Below are 16,278 nucleotides of genomic sequence, written 5' to 3'. Positions count from 1 at the left end.
TCTTGTCACCTGACAGGGGGGAGTTTCCCTGGTTGGACGTAGCGCGTGGAAGGAACACGTTATTCCAACCAGTTCCCTTCCCCTCCATCAGGCGCCCCGGCTGTCATGGGGGAGGCAGTATAGCGACCAGGATTACTACATGTTTTTGTGAGGGTATTAACTACCCGCGGGGAGACACGGGGAGAACATGCAAACTCCACACAGAGTAGGCCCTTTCGCCAACCCCACCCTGGGTATGGGCGCTGATGACGCGGAGGAGAAGACACGCCCCCAGCGCCCACAGCGTCCCTGGTGGGAATCGAACCCAGGACCCTACCTGGTTGTAGGTTTAACCAATTACGTACAGAGCCATTGTTTTGATCCCGCCCCTTTGGAAAAAAAAACTCCTCATTGAGGCACCAGACTCATATCCACGCAGTGATATAGTCTGCCTACGCGAGGCTAAATTCAGCTATGGCCGCCCCCCAAAAAGTTGTTGACAAAAAGTGCATTTTAATGACCATACATTGTAGTTGTACATATCTGTCATAAGGATAAAACACAAACAGCTCGAGAGCTTATTTCCATTGTGGTCCATTGACTGTATGTGTGTAAAATGAGTGCCAAACACTATTTACAGCACTGCTTCTTAATCATTAGGCCTGTATTAATATATGTATTTGGGCACAGACCCCATCTGAAAAGACGTTGTGCCAGGGACCCCTTACATGATTTGAGTTGTTAAAAAAAAAACACATACATATCTCCACAAGGTATTCAAGACCCCCCCCCCCCCACACACACACACACAAACACATTTTATTCTTGTAAATCGTTGTATTGATCTGTCTGTCTGTCCTGCTGTCTGTCTGTCTTTCCCCAGAGTTCTCGGAGCAGGTCGAGGAGGCGTTTGAGGGCGGGCCATGGCTCTATGGGCCCGCCCCCTCCTCCCAAGGCCCCGCCCCCCAGAGCGGTGACTGACAGCTCTTTTCTGGAGGAACTGAACGCCGTGGAGGAAGAACTGTCCGTGTGTGTGAAACCCTACCAGGTACACGCGCACGCGCACACACACGCACACGCACACGCACACACACACACACACACACACACACGGCGGACCTTTATTGATCCTGTGGGGTGAGTTCAGTGGCCAGAGGCAGCACAGCAGTTATAACTCCAGCCAGATTACTTGTGGTACAATGATGCCTTTCCAGATGTCACAGCTAACGCACCAGATGTTGTTCTCATTGTTGATGAGGACAGTATAGAGAAGTGACCATTTTCTCTGCTGTTCCATGCCTCTTCCACAGTCTGGAAGAGGCATTCCTTACCAATTTGCCAAAGTACCAACGTCTTAACACATTGCCTGCCAAAAACGGACATGTCCGTCTTTTAAAATACACCTGTTAACCACCAAAGACGGACATGTTTTTTTTTCTTTTTTTTCCCCACACAGAACCAGAGATACCGCGATCCAAAGATTTACTGCCCCTTTCACTCCCTTGGTTAACTTATTACTTTAAATTCCTGTATCTCGGCTCCTGTCTTTTTTTTTTACTATGTCTTTTTTTGGTGAAATATGCTATTTTCAACTGGCTGCAATTATGGAACGGATTACCGCGATCGTTTTTTTTTCTCCACGATACTACCAGACTTGTGTGTGTGTGTGTGTGTGTGTGTGTGTGTGTGTAATGAGGGGATCACCGTGAGGACGGTGATCACGGAAAATATTTTGTGACTACTTAAAAAAATGTTAAAAAAGGTTAAAAAATCTTTAAAAATGCTGGTAATGGCTGGGAATTAAAAAAAAAAACCTGGCAGGGAATGTGTTATGGATGCTCGGTTAAGGATGCTCGGTAATGTCCACAAACTAGTTGTGAGAGGCCTGCAGGGCATTAGCTACATTCTGTTCAGTGTCTGTGATATTTGGCAGTCGCCACATATGGAGTTTCCCAAGCTTGTGCATTGCTTGTGTTCAAGCATTTCTTGTTCAATGTAATTATAGATAAAGCTATCGTCTTTGTCGCGGGGGGGGGGGCTCATATGTCCAAAAATGTTACTTTTCAGTTCATTAAAAAGTCGCAAAAGTAGCAGATCGAAGCTCAATACGCACCACGTTTCGAGCTTGCAGATCTGCCAATTGTGATGCTTTTGTGTGACACTGTAGTATGATCAAGTAAGGCGTTAATTTATGAAAAAACTCAACAGGTTAAAATATGGAGATAAGAGGTTTTTGCCCCGACAAGATATTAACCCATTAAAACCGGGAAAGGATCTGTGTAACTCATTTCAGGTTTTAGCGTTGGCTATTCAAAGATAGCAGATATACAAGCTTATATCTGCTATCTTTTTATAAAAAAAATTGAAAAATGAGAACTACCGTACTGATTTAGAAGGCATTTGTGGAATGGGCCTCAGGTCTTAATGGGTTAAATGTGTGTGTGTGTGTGTGTGTGTGTGTGTGTGTGTGCTCGCGTGCGTGCGCGCGCAGCCTCTCTCTGTAGACGAGGACGTCAGTCTGGTTTCGTGTAGAACTCGCTCCAAGCGGCCGCTGACGGACGTCCCCCTGGAACGCCTGGAGGCGGAGCTTCAGGCTCCCGACATCACCCCCGACATGTACGACTGTGGCCCCGCCCAGGAGGACAGGGACTGGACCGATTGGCTGAGAGGATTGATCCTGGAGAACGAAGGTGAGGAGGATGACGTCGGGTCCCAAATGTTTCACATTTCAAATTAGGTCAAAAATAGCTCATGTGACGATCTGCTAGATAACCTTTTCACCTTGCGCTGTGGCAATTAACACAAAATGTGTTGAAACCCATGTTTAGAACCAACAACTGACTTGACATGACTAACAACGACTGCTACCAATAATCAAGATAAATCATGAGCCATATAATAATATTTGATAATTTTATACTTTGAAAAAGTTGAGGAAATAGTGAAAATGGCCGATCTACATGCTCACAACGTGTTGCATCGCATCATGTTGTCTGTCTGTCTGTCTGTCTGTCTGTCTGTCTGTCTGTCTGTCTGTCTGTCTGTCTGTCTGTCTGTCTGTCTGCCTGCCTGCCTGCCTGTCTCTCTCTCTCCAGAGGAGTGTGACGATGAAGATGACCCGGAGTATAACTTCTTGGCCGATGTCGATGAACCTGATAAAGAAGATTACAGAGACGACAGGGCTGTTAGGATAACCAGTAAGTAACACACACACACACACACGCACACACACACACACACACACACGCACACGCACACGCACACGCACACGCACACACACACACACACACACACACCAGTGTTACTTTTGACAGCTAATTTTGATTTAGTTTAGCCCTTGTCTTTTGAATAAGATATCATTTAGTTTTAGTCATATTTCAGTCGTCTGAAAAGTTTTAGTTTTAGTCGACTAAATATCATAAGATTTTAGTCGACTAAAAACTACAGTTGATTTTGTCGACAAAAATGTGTTTTGGCGGTGCCTTGATGGCGTCGCAATGCCTGATTTTACACTTGGTTAAATGCTGTAAATAGCCGATCTACAAGCTCACAAGTTGTGAGCTTGTAGATCTGCTATTTTCAGAGCGTAACACCCGAGCGCTACCAGACATAAAATGACTTATCTTTTAGTTCTACTGGATCTCTTTTCCACTCGTCCCTCACTTTTCATTTTAGTCTAGTTTTTATTTGTTGACAAAATTGTCAATATATTTAAATATAGTTTTAGTATGTCATAGCTTAGTTTTTATTTAGTTTTTGTTTGGTTTTCGTCAGTAAAAAAAGGTACTTGACGAACATTATGTCATTGACAAATTAACACGTACACATACACACACACACACACACACACACACGTTTCTGTTACTATACTCATGAGGACATCAATATTATGATGGCGTATTGAATGCCTTTTATTTCTCTTTTCCTTTTTTTTGTTTTTGTTTCTTTGTTTTGCAGACTTTTGTCATTTTTAACCCTAACCAAAAATAGCTGTTGTACGGAATTGTACTTCAACCCTAACCCTCAAACCTAGCCCCTCTAAATGTCCTAATCCTAACCCTAAACTCAACCTGAATCTTTTACTAATTGTGAGTCTAACTTTCTCAAATTCTACTATACTATTTGTTGTGGGTCCTCAGATCTTTTTTTGGAAGACACACACACACACACACACACACACACACACACACACACACACACACACACACACACACACACACACACACACACACACACACACACACACACACACACACACACACACACACACACACACACACACACACACACACACTGACTATGTCATAGTTATAACTGAAAGATTGCCTCTCTCTCCTGCAGAGAAGGAAGTGAATGAGTTAATGGAAGAATTGTTTGAAACGGTAAGAATCTTTATTTACTTTACACTGTAATGCAATCTAGTTTGATTTAATGTAATGTGTTATGATCTGATGTAAATTAATTAATCTGTTTGAATCTAATGTAATTATGATGTCATTTAATGTAATAATGTATAACCTGTCATTGAATGCTGATTGATGTATAATCTCTTTGTGTGTGTGTCTGTGTGTGTGTGTAGTTAAAGGAGGATCTTGCTGGTCAGGACGTTGACGATGAAGAGGACGAAGAAACGCAAGAACACACGCAACCTGTATCCCCACACACACGCATGTTAGTGGCACACGCACACGCTCACGCACACGCACACGCACACGCACACGCACACGCACACACACACACAGGTCTGAATATAAACAAGCTGTTTTTTTTTAATTTAAACTCTTGTCCTCTGGCAGCGGATTGGCTGAGACCGAGACGGAGACCGAGGCAGAGGCGGAGGAGCCAATCAGCGCGCTCCGCACGGTGAAAGAGAAACTGGCGCTGCTCAGGAGACGACAGAGGCAGGGCGTCGCAGAGGCCACGCCCCCTGCCCCGCGGCCCCCGCCCACTGAGCCCTACACACTGACGCTGGACGCCACGCAGAAAGCTACGCTACAGCAGCAAGTGCAACAGGTTAACACACACACACATTTGAAATATTTATTTATGGCCACATACACAGAAGTACAAGAATGCCTTGTACAAAGGACATAAACACTGCCAGTGCAGTCAGATAATGGGAAAACAGCCAGTTACAAAGTGCATGTAAGGCAGAACATTGTTACATACAATAATGTTGGCATACTTGTCAAACACAGCAGACAACAATCATGGGTAAAGGAAACAACGCCTCCTCCAAATTAAGCGGCTTCCTATAATAGCTGATATTGAGCAGTACCTTGCTAATTGTTTAGCCCTCCTTTTGGAGAGGCCGGCCATTTGAAGGCCCCTCAAAACCAACTTGTGCACGTGTCCTAGACCAGTGGTTCTCAAACTTTTTGGTGCCAAGGACCCCCAAATAGACACTTATTAGACCGCGGACCCCCATTTGAAAAGATAAGCCAGGGACCCCCATAATAGAAGATTTTTACGGCTCTCTAGCAGTGATTTCAACCATTTTAATTTCAAGGACCCCCCAGTTTGACATGCATTAGGCTACGGACCCCCATTTAATGGCATTTATGTCTCTGGGACCCCAATTCATATTGTAAAATCAATGTTAATTTAACTCTGAGAGTGTACAAATTGGAACCAAATGGACCCGTTAGGGTCCATTTGGTTCCATTTGGACACTCTCAGAGTTACAGACACATAAGGGTCCATTTGGTTCCTATCCATCATTTAGCTGTGGACCCCCTGGAACCCCCTCAAGTACCCCTGGGGGTCCCCGGACCCCACTTTGAGAACCAATGTCCTAGACTACCAAAGATAAAAAACAAACGTTTACATCTGTAGCCTAGCTGAGAGATGGTCTGCTTTAGCTGATGATATTTTAGCACTTTGGTTAGGAAGGCTTCCTCTACTAAGCTGTAAACAAAAGTACAGAGGACCTCGAGAATGAACACCTCCCTATGGTTTGCATTAACAACAATGACATCAGGGGTGTTAGCTGAAATGTTAGAGAACACAGAATCATCTTCACACAGGCTAAACATGCTTGGCTTCACAGCAGAATGCTTACTGTATACAGCATGATGGAGGACCTGAACATAGAAGAGATATCGTTTGATATCAACTCCACTACTCTGTCATGCCTACATATGTAGAGTCCCCTGTATACATGGCACCCATTTAGGATGTGGGACATGGTTTCAGCTATTTGTTCATGACCATGATGTATACAGTGAGGAGCATGGTTGCCTGGAAACCAGATGAAGAGGTTAAGTTTAGATGGTAAAACCTGCAACCTCGCTTTCAGAGTAAAGACAACAATGCACTCGTCTAAAGCAACATTTTTGAACACAGAGTGAGAGACAGAATGGTCCGCAGCAGGGAGACAGTCCAGCGTTGTCGCTGCCTTTGCTGTTGTGCCCATAAGAGGCGACCTCGGGCATTAGTCAGTGGGAGTTGGTGTTCTGTTCCACACACAGTCATAGATGCTCTGACAGAGATACTGGAGTCAGATATAAAGTCCTCCGAGACAGCCATCGCCTCAGAGTTGGACCCTACCGACTTCAAGGTAACATCAGCCCAACAGCACAGGTCCGGCCAGTCTGACCACACACCGAAGCCGGGGGAGCGACTGTCTAGCTTTCCACTAAGTTTCCTCCTGAAGCCTAGGAAGCTAGGATCCGAGCCACATGCCAGGGGGACCTTACGTCGCTTTAGGTCCAAGAACAGAGATGAACGTGCAAGCTCTCTCACATACTGGTCATCGTTGTTCAGCATTTTTAACCCATTAAGACCTGGGGCGCATCTGTGTCATTTTTTTATTTGAGCTAAAAAGCATTATTTTACACTTTGGCTATTCAAAAATAGCAGCTATACAGCAGCAAATACAACAGGTACATGTGGGTGCACGCCAGTGGTGTAAAGTAACTAAGCACATCTACTCAAGTACTGTACTTAAGTACAATTTTGCCCTAACCCTAACCCATACATTAACGACTCAGCCCTATTTTATACCAAGGCTATTTGAAAATAGCAGATCTACAAGCTCACATGCGACGCGTTGTGAGCTTGTAGATCGGCTATTTTCAAGCATTTTTGTACTTTTACTTTTGTACTTTTACTCAAGTGCATTTTGAATTCCTTGCAAGATAGTAATTCTACATTGCAGTATTGATACTTTTACTTAAGTAAAACATTTTAGTACTTTTTCCACCGCTGGTTCACGCACACATGCACACATGTGTGTAAAGAGACCCATATAGACATTGAAGGCCAACTTGGGAACAATGCAAGCCGGGAATTAAATTGTACCCATCGTACATGTCTGTCTGTCTGTCTGTCTGTGTGTGTCCCTTTTATGCCCATATATGGAGTTCCGTGTCAGGCATGCCCAAATATGGAGTCTAGGCCAGTCTCTGACACCAGTGCTATGACATCAGGGTACTCCATAGCTGGTGATCTGATTGGCCAATCAGAGTTGAGCATTGTGTCTGTGTTTTTGTCTCCGTGCAGCATGTCCAACTGTTGACCCAGATCAACCTGCTGACTCATCCAATCAAGTCACTGCAAACCGAGACTGACACAACGACACACTTCCTGGTAACACACACACACACACACACACACACACACACACACACACACACACACACACACCCACACCCACAAATATAAATTCAAAAATTGCAAAAAATGTATGTTGCTATATACTGTACATAGCAACAACAACCCCAAAAGGGGTTCACAGTCTTCAAAGGTATCGTTACAATTAGGGGTTCCCGCCCCTAAATGGGTTTACAAAGACATACTGAAAGACGCACGCATGCACACACACGCACACAGATAAACTCACAGGGATTTATCGTTTATAATATCGTTGTCGGGCAGAAACCTTGTATCTCCACGTTTCCAATGTTTATTTTTTTTGGGGGGGGGGGATTCAAAGACCTACTTTATCATACAAGACTGCCACACACAAGTAGTGAAAATGGCTGATCTACAAGCTCACAACGCCTCGCAGATCAGCCATTTTCTCTATTTTAAATCGAAATAGAAAAAGGAACGGTTTTGGACATACAGTACAAGGTGTCCACCTGACAGTAGCCTCGATCTCCAGGCTTTTATTGTTTAGTTTTGCTAAAAAAATAAAAGCCCGGACCAGCGCGTACCGGTGTACCCGGTATAGGCAGCGTTTCATTTCCCCAGCCAACCAGAGTGCAGTGGGCGTCGCTCGTAATGTTGTGTTGCCGGGGGGCGGGGGCTGACGGACAGATCGGTGAACCAATGGGATCGCACGCATTCTCTCGCCGGAGATGTTAAACCCGCCCCTCTAGGCATGAAAGCAGGAGGGCTGGTGCGGCCTAACCTGACAGCAACAATATATATGAGAGTACAATTTAACACATTGGGTGCCAAAACCGTATATATACTTCTTTTTAAATCCAACCATGGAGTGCCAAAACCGTATATACGTTTTTTGAAAAAAGAATATGGAGAAAAAAAATGTCTTTTTTTTTTCTTTTCAATTTTTTATTCATTTTTCCTTCACAACACCAGGAGATATCATTTTTCGAAGATTTAGACTTGAATCCACTTCCTGGTTAACTTATGACTTCAAAAGCCTGTATCTCGGCTCCTGTGTACTTTTTTTTTTACAATGTATTTTTGACTATTTTCAACTGGCTGCAACTATGGAACGGATTACCGAATGTTTTTAATCTTTTTCCCCCGATTGTACGAGACCTCTATGTGAGTAATGAGGGGATCACCGTGAGGACAGTGATCACTAAAAATATTTTGTGACTACTTGAAAAAGGTTCAAAAATGGTAAAAAATCCAGGCACTCAACGTACACTTTTTTAATAAAACTCTGGCACCCCAAGTGTTAAATGTATAATCATCAATTCTGTCTCTCCGTGTGTGTGTGTGTGTGTGTGTGTGTGTGTCTGTGTGTGTCTGTGTCTGTGTGTGTGTGTGTGTGTGTGTGTGTGTTCATCAGTATGAGTTGGATGTGTTGGCTCACGGGTCGGAGATATTGCATCAGAGGTCCAGTTCCTTCCGGTCCTCCAACCTCCAGGAGGCGCTGGCGCTCATCGAAGAGATGAGAAGGCAGCCAATCGACTACAAGCCGCAGTACAGCACAGTGGATGCACAAGGACGCCGTGAGACACCTGTCTGTCTGTCTGTCTGTCTGTCTGTCTCTCTGCCTCAATTACATGTCAGCGATTCCCAACCAGTGGGCCTTTTAATGTTTTTCTATTAGTGTTATTGTATAACATTGATATAAACAGAATATGTAACCAAAAATTATTGTGGTATCTTTTCTTTAAAACCTTGAAAAAAAAATGTTTTCATTGTGATACACATAGCTACAAATTTCAATTTAAAGCTATTGGGTGGAAGGGCAGCAATTCTTTCAAATTAATGGGAGCATAATTTAGAAAAACGCATGTCATGATAATTTAAAGAAGACTTTAAACCAGCGACTGAAAGTATTTATGAACATGTTTACTGAAGTAATAAGACCAAGTGTAAAGTCAAAGTGAAATACCCATTGACTTTAATGGAAAGTTAATCTGCAACCAGCAGGAGAGGAACTAGTGACGCCTTCTAGGCCATTAACGAGAACTGCAGCGTTTTCATGACTTCCGCAAACACTGTGTGTGTGTGTGTGTGTGTGTGTGTGTGTGCGTGTGCGTGTGCGTGTGTGCGTGTGCGCGCGCAGTGCGTTGCTATCCAGTGATGCCGGCGGAGCTAGCCTGGCTGTTTGTGACGCGCAGCGTGTTCATGTACCCTGAGCTGCTGCCACATTGGAGCCTGGACCCGGAACACTACTGCCCCCGCAGGAATAGCAACTTCACTGCAGCCGAGGACTGGTGAGACGGTCACCTAGGCTTGGCACAATTATGACCTGATTGCGATTATCTGAGATCATTATATAAATGATTAATTTAAATAACTCCCCATTTATCTGCGTATATTAAGCTTTTGAAAAATGTTTTCAAACTATTTAAAAAAAATAGTGGAAATAGCCGATCTCTACAAGCTCACAACCTCTAGGGTCGAGATCCTTTAGGATTTTAACGTTTTTAAAGCAAACATCTGTAAAACATTTGGGGATCTGGGGATTCTACAATTATCTTCTAAATCCAGTTTAAAAACAGTTTTTGTATAAACATATGTTGCTATAATATCAGTGGTTCTCAAACTGTTTTCATGTCAAGGACCTCCCAAAATGATATGTATTTGGCCGCGGACCCCCATCTCAAAATATGTTGTTCCAGGGACCCCAGAATCAAATATTTCAGTTAAAAATGTTCACTTTAAAAATATATGTATCATTCAAAGATTTGCACTTAAAAAAGAAGAAAAAAGTAGATCTACAAGCTCATAGATTGTATATCTGCTAATTTTGAATAGCCAAAGTATGAAATATTTATAAAGGGGTTAAAAGGATTGTGACACTTTATTAACTAACTTTGCTGGGGACTCCCCAGTACCCCCCTCAAGGACCCCCTTTGAGAACCAATGCTCTACAGGCAGTGAAATTCTGACGTCACGTCATGTAGTGTACCGTGACACTTTATGTAGCGTGGCATTCGCTGCTGTAATATGTGTGTGTGTGTGTCAGTCTGTTAGTGTTAGGGCTAAGGGACATGGAGCGGTCTGCGGACGCCACCAAGCTGGTCAGTCGGTTTGTCTTGAGGAAGACCATTGCTCAGATCCAACACAGAATCAAGCAATGCTGTCGCTTTGGCGCCTCCGATAGCATTGTCAAGGTAACATTGTCACGCACACACACACACACACACACACACACACACACACACGTTTGTATTACTATACTTGTGACCTCAAAATTATAGGATTGCATTGAAAATAGCTGAACATTGCTGAACAATAGCCGGAGCTTGTAGATCGGCTATTTTTCTAACATGATGTGTGTGTGTGCGTGCGTGCGTGCGTGTGTGTGTGTGCGTGTCGTCTAGATGTACCGTCACCAAGGTGTGGTGGGTCCGATGCCGTTGGCGTGTGGCAGAGTGAAGCCTGCAGACCAGCGCCCCCCTGTGGAGAAAGATGGCAACACACAACCTTACTGGCTGACTGTAACACGACCTTCTACTATTTGATTCTATTCTGTTGTTGGTTAATAGATGAGGCTTATCTATTTATGTTGCAACATATTTTGTATACCCCTCCTATAATTCTACAAAGCTCTGTCTGTAGTGGTGAGGGGGGGGCGACGTAAAAATAATAACAATAATGCTAATCTATTGGCTCGCCACCATTACACACGATGTCACAGAGTAAACAAGCTAATGCAATGAGCTAACCTTGCCTTAAGGTGGACTGACTTAAGGTAGACCAGTAATTCTACACAGAGCTAATGTGACACCAACTCATAACCCCTGTCATATGCATATCGGCTACTCTCTGTATAACCCCAAGTTTCCAAATATTTTTGCCTGCGCACTTCACCGGGTATGGACTAGTACATATAATTAATATGAATATAATTCATATTTTATATTATTATTATAATGATTATATTCTGTTATAATAAGCTGTAAGTCTTGGGTGTCCAGATGGCGCAGGGTAGTGCTGAGCAAGTAACGGAAAATATATCAAGACTGATATTCAGAACCAATGGTTAAAAATAATTCTTATATCAATTTACTCGATTATAAAAACCATTAGAATTGTTTTGTCTGATTAAACACTTAACCCTGTATTATACTTGTGAGCTTGTAGATAGATAGTTCTATTTTTTCAACGTTTGCGTGACACTGTTGTATGACAAAGCTACAAAGCATTATAAATAGCAGATCTACAAGCTCATAGCGCGGCAACGAGTGCCACGCTATGACCTTGTAGATCTGCTATTTTTGAGAAATCGTGAAAATCTGTGCAAATCTTTGAATATATATATATTTTTTGTGGCCAAATACATTTTGAGTTGTATACAGTTTGAGCATCACTGATATTATAGCAACATAAGTTTTTTCAAATAACTGTTAGGATTTAGAAGACATTTGTAGAATCCCCAGAAGCAAAGATTTGAGTTACAAATGTTCGCTTTAAGATATTTATATTCAATGATTTGCACAAATGTTCACAATTTAAAAAAAAGATAGCAGATATACAAGCTCATGCCGCACTATGAGCTTGTATATCTGCTATTTTTGAATAGCCAAAAAATCTTAAAATGACACAGATGCGCTCCCGGTCTTAATGTGTTAACTCTAAATCTTTTCTGTGTTTTTTGTTCTTTCTTTTTTTTTTTTACCAGCGGAGCATTCCACTCATCCACCAATCACTCAAACACCACGACGACAGCGACGGCCCCACCGACTCCGCCTCCCGCCCCGTAACCGCCAGTCGCCGAGCCCGTCGGAAACACCCGTGTCAGCGGGCGCTGCTGAGGTCATCGATGGGGCGGGGCCTAAGCGGCGGCGGCCGCTACCCGCCCCGCCTCCCCCCGTTGATTGGCTTCCAACGTATCGGTTTCGTCACGCTGGAGATACCTCCCTCCTCCTCCTCCTCCTCCCCTCCCTCCATCCCTCCACCTGTCTCGCTCTCCGTCCCTCCACCTGTCTCGCTCTCCGTCCCTCCGCCTGTCTCGCTCTCCGTCCCTCCGCCTGTCTCGCCCTCCGTCCCTCCACCTGTCTCACCCTCCTCCGTGTCCCACCCTCCGCCGGCTGCGACGTTGTCGTCGATCAGTCAGAGATACGGAGCCTTCGCCAGGCTGGGGCGGTTGCCGGGTAGACCGCTGCCATGGCGACCGCCTCCTCGTCGCACGATGCAGCCGGATGGAGGGAGGACAGAGGAGAGAGGAGACGAGGAGAGAGGAGGGGAGGAGAGAGGAGATGAAAAAGATGAGGAGAGCGGAGGTGAGGAACAAGGACACGAGGAGAGAGGAAGTGAAGGAAGAGATGAAGAGCTAGGAGACGAGGAGGAGCTAGGCGACGAGGAAGGCTTTGACCTGGAGTCACCTTTCCGCCTGGTTCTGTCCGACTCCTCCCCGTCACACGCAGGAAGTGTTGCCCCCGACGACGACCTCGGCGACCCCGAGGAGAAAGAGGTGAGACCAGATGATGTCATCAGATTATGATGTCATTGGACAGTCGGCTGATATCGTCCGTTTTAGCGTCGTCATTTAGTTTTAGAGTGTGTCAAACTATCAATAGACTACAGTCATGTTAAGAACCATCTTCCATAATAAAGCCTTAATTGTCTGGGCTATTTCATCGAATCAAAGGTTTAAGCCTCAGTCTGTGATTGTTTGGCTGTATGTAGAACAGCAGGAACATACGGTAGGTTTAGAACATACTGTAATTCTACATATTGTGTGTAATTGCTTCTATTCACAGCAGCCATATTATGAAAACATTCACAGGTGTTACCAATGATACTAATGAAGGCTCTGTTCCATTCTGGTCAAACAGAGTCAGGGTGCTAATATTGTGCATGTTGGCCCACTGGAAACACCAGTGGGTCTACAGTTTGGGTCCAGGGACCCTCATGGGCTTCCAAATGGCCCCTTACAGGTGTGTAACTCTGAGAGTGTACAAATGGAACCATTTGGTTCCATTTATACTCTCTCAGAGTTATGGGGGTCGTGGAAACCACTGTACTACACTAAATGGAACAGAGCCTTCATTAGTATCATTGGTAACACCTGTGAATGTCTTCACAATATGGCTGCTGTGAATAGAGCCTATTGTCTTTGCTTCAATCCCTTGTGTGTGTGTGTGTGTGTGTGTGTGTGTGTGTGTGTGTGTGTGTGTGTGTGTGTGTGTGTGCGCGTGCGCGTGCGCGTGTGTAGGGCAGCCTGTGGTGTAATGAAAGTGAGGATCAGAGAGAGACAGACGTCTTAGCCTTCGCTCAGGATTATACCAACAGAGTGAGAACCTGTCTGTCTGTCTGTCTGTCTCTTCGTAAACATGTGTGCTGAAAATGAACAGTCAAACTGATTAGATGTTATCGTATTCAGAGTCTGGACATTATTGGGCATGTTATTCATTATTTAAACTTTTTTTTTAAAGACAAGACCTTTATTGATCCTGAGAGGGAAATTTAGTTTGAAAGGACAATACAGCAGTTTAAAAAAAATGATATATAAATTAAAATACAGGTTTTAAGAAAGCATGATGGAAGGACATCACGGTCAAAGCAACACCATGAGTAATTTGGCAGGAGAAACATGTAAATGAATAAAAAAATGCACACACTTTATACAATAATATACAACAAGCTACAAGCTCACAACGCTCCACAAGCCTAACGTTGTGAGCTTGTGGATTGATGACATTTGGTGTTGTATTGGGGGGAAAAAGGAGGGGGCCTGATATAGACCCATGGGGTACTCCACTCAACTAAGTATATAGGGTTTAAGTGGTTAAGATAGAGAGTGGAGATACTAGTTACTTTGCAGATTTCAACTAGAAAAAGTGCTCCTCGGAGCACAGGTCTCCTCCAGGTCAGGTAGGTTATTGTGGGCCAGCAATGTTGGGAATTCGGCAATCAGGATGGAATATGAAAGGTCGGGACGGATCCGTCTTGATCACTTGACTATAGAGATAATGTGTACAGATTTTTTGTTGCAAAAATTGGCCTCCTGGTGGCGCTGTAACAGGACAATGTGAAAAGGGTGGCATTTCTCCCTCTAGTTTCACGGCAATCGGACGCTGTGTTCATGATTTCAGGTATTTTGTTCAAAACGGGCCACTCCTGCAAACTTTAGATGTCAATCCTAGCCAATCAGGATGGAATATGACAAATCAGACCTGGCGGAGACAATTATGATTACAAAACATACCACACCATGCAACACGTTGTAAGCTTGTAGATCTTCTTTTTTTGACAAGTATATATATCTTGATGCCAATGCCTTTTTTACTTTTACTCTCTACAGGCCCTTAACCCATTAAGACCTGAGGCCGATTCTACAAAATGTCTTCTAAATCCTAACAGTTTTTTGAAAAAACTTGTGTTATTATGTCAGTGGTTTTCAAACTTTTTCATGTCAAGGACCCCCAAAATGTATATGAATTTGGCCACGGACCCCCATCTCAAAATATGTTGTTCCAGGGACCCCCAGAAGCAAATATTTGAGTTACAAATGTTCGTTAAAAATATATATATTCAAAGATTTGCACACATTTGTAACGATTTCTCAAAAATAGAAGATCTACAAGTATGTATATCTGCTATTTTTGAATAGCCAAAGTGTAAAATAATGCTTTTTAGCTCAAATCTAAAAATGACCCAGATGCTTCTCCAGGTCTTAATGGGTTTAATATTGTATTGTATTGCTACTTTAAAGTAAAACATCTGAGTACTTCCTCCACCCCTCCCTCCCTCTCTCTCTCTCTCGCCCCCTCTAGTTGTGTCGGTGTGTGTCGCTCGCCCCAGACAGAGCGGAGCGCTTGTTAGGCGCGTTGGAGCAGTTTGAGCGCGACGGCGACCGGGCATGCCCAGTAGAGCTCTACGGCAGACTGGCTGCCATATTGGACCGCTGGCCTCAGGTCCTCCGGGACTACGCAGCCTTCCTCACACCCACACAAGCTCAGCACTGTGGACTGGTACGTGTGTGTGCGTGTGTGCGTGTGCATGTGTGTGTGTGTGGACCAAATGTCCCCACAAGTATAGCATATTTTGAGAAATATCGTGAGGAACCATTTTCCTGGTCGTCACAAGAGAAAGGGTTGTTTTAACCCATTAAAACCAGGAACGCATCTGTGTAACCACTTAAACCATTACTTTATACTTTGGCTATTCAAAAATAGCAGATCTACAAGCTCATTGGTAGATATGCTATTTTTGAAACATTTTGAAAATGTGTGCAAATCTTTGAATATACATATTTTTAAAGCAGACATTTTTGATTCAAATCTTTGCTACTGGGGGTCCCTGGAACAAAATACATATCATTTTTGGGGGTCCTTGACATGAAAAACTTTGAGCACCACTGATATTAAAGCAACATAAGTTTTTTCAGAAAACTGTTGCCCAGATGCAAAGATTTGAGTTAAAATGTTTGCTTAAAAACATTTTTTCAAAGGTTTGTACAATTTAAAGCTCAAAGCGCGGCACAAGCTTATATATCTGCTATTTTTTAATTGCCAAAAAAATCTAAAATGACACGGATGCTTTTCCTGGTCTAATTGGCACTCATTCAGTGCCAATTAAATAGAAAAATAATTACGATTTTTTTTTTCAAGTAGTCACAGAATATTTATCTCCAGTATGATCGATCCCCTGATGGTTGCTAATCACTGAGGGCTTCACCTTGTGGTTTCACAAATG

General features: G+C 43.5%; 1 protein-coding gene across 1 annotated transcript in view; it reads left to right on the top strand.

Annotated features, from left to right (window-relative positions):
* The window catches only part of gon4la (gon-4 like a), a 55,751-nt gene that overhangs the window by 19,558 nt on the left and 19,915 nt on the right, over positions 1-16,278 (top strand). The window contains exons 9-22 of the mRNA XM_084081192.1: positions 863-1,027; positions 2,471-2,669; positions 3,075-3,176; positions 4,321-4,361; positions 4,559-4,650; positions 4,776-4,992; positions 7,483-7,569; positions 8,969-9,131; positions 9,695-9,845; positions 10,601-10,748; positions 10,959-11,075; positions 12,260-13,051; positions 13,796-13,873; positions 15,357-15,554. Of these exons, the coding sequence (XP_083937318.1) occupies positions 863-1,027; positions 2,471-2,669; positions 3,075-3,176; positions 4,321-4,361; positions 4,559-4,650; positions 4,776-4,992; positions 7,483-7,569; positions 8,969-9,131; positions 9,695-9,845; positions 10,601-10,748; positions 10,959-11,075; positions 12,260-13,051; positions 13,796-13,873; positions 15,357-15,554 (2,550 nt within the window). The remainder of the gene's footprint in view (positions 1-862; positions 1,028-2,470; positions 2,670-3,074; positions 3,177-4,320; positions 4,362-4,558; positions 4,651-4,775; positions 4,993-7,482; positions 7,570-8,968; positions 9,132-9,694; positions 9,846-10,600; positions 10,749-10,958; positions 11,076-12,259; positions 13,052-13,795; positions 13,874-15,356; positions 15,555-16,278) is intronic.

The sequence above is a fragment of the Gymnoscopelus microlampas genome (genome assembly GCF_963454915.1).
Source record: "Gymnoscopelus microlampas genome assembly, chromosome: 15".
NCBI classification, from domain to species: Eukaryota; Metazoa; Chordata; class Actinopteri; order Myctophiformes; family Myctophidae; genus Gymnoscopelus; species Gymnoscopelus microlampas.
This window is presented reverse-complemented; position numbering and strand designations above follow the sequence as displayed.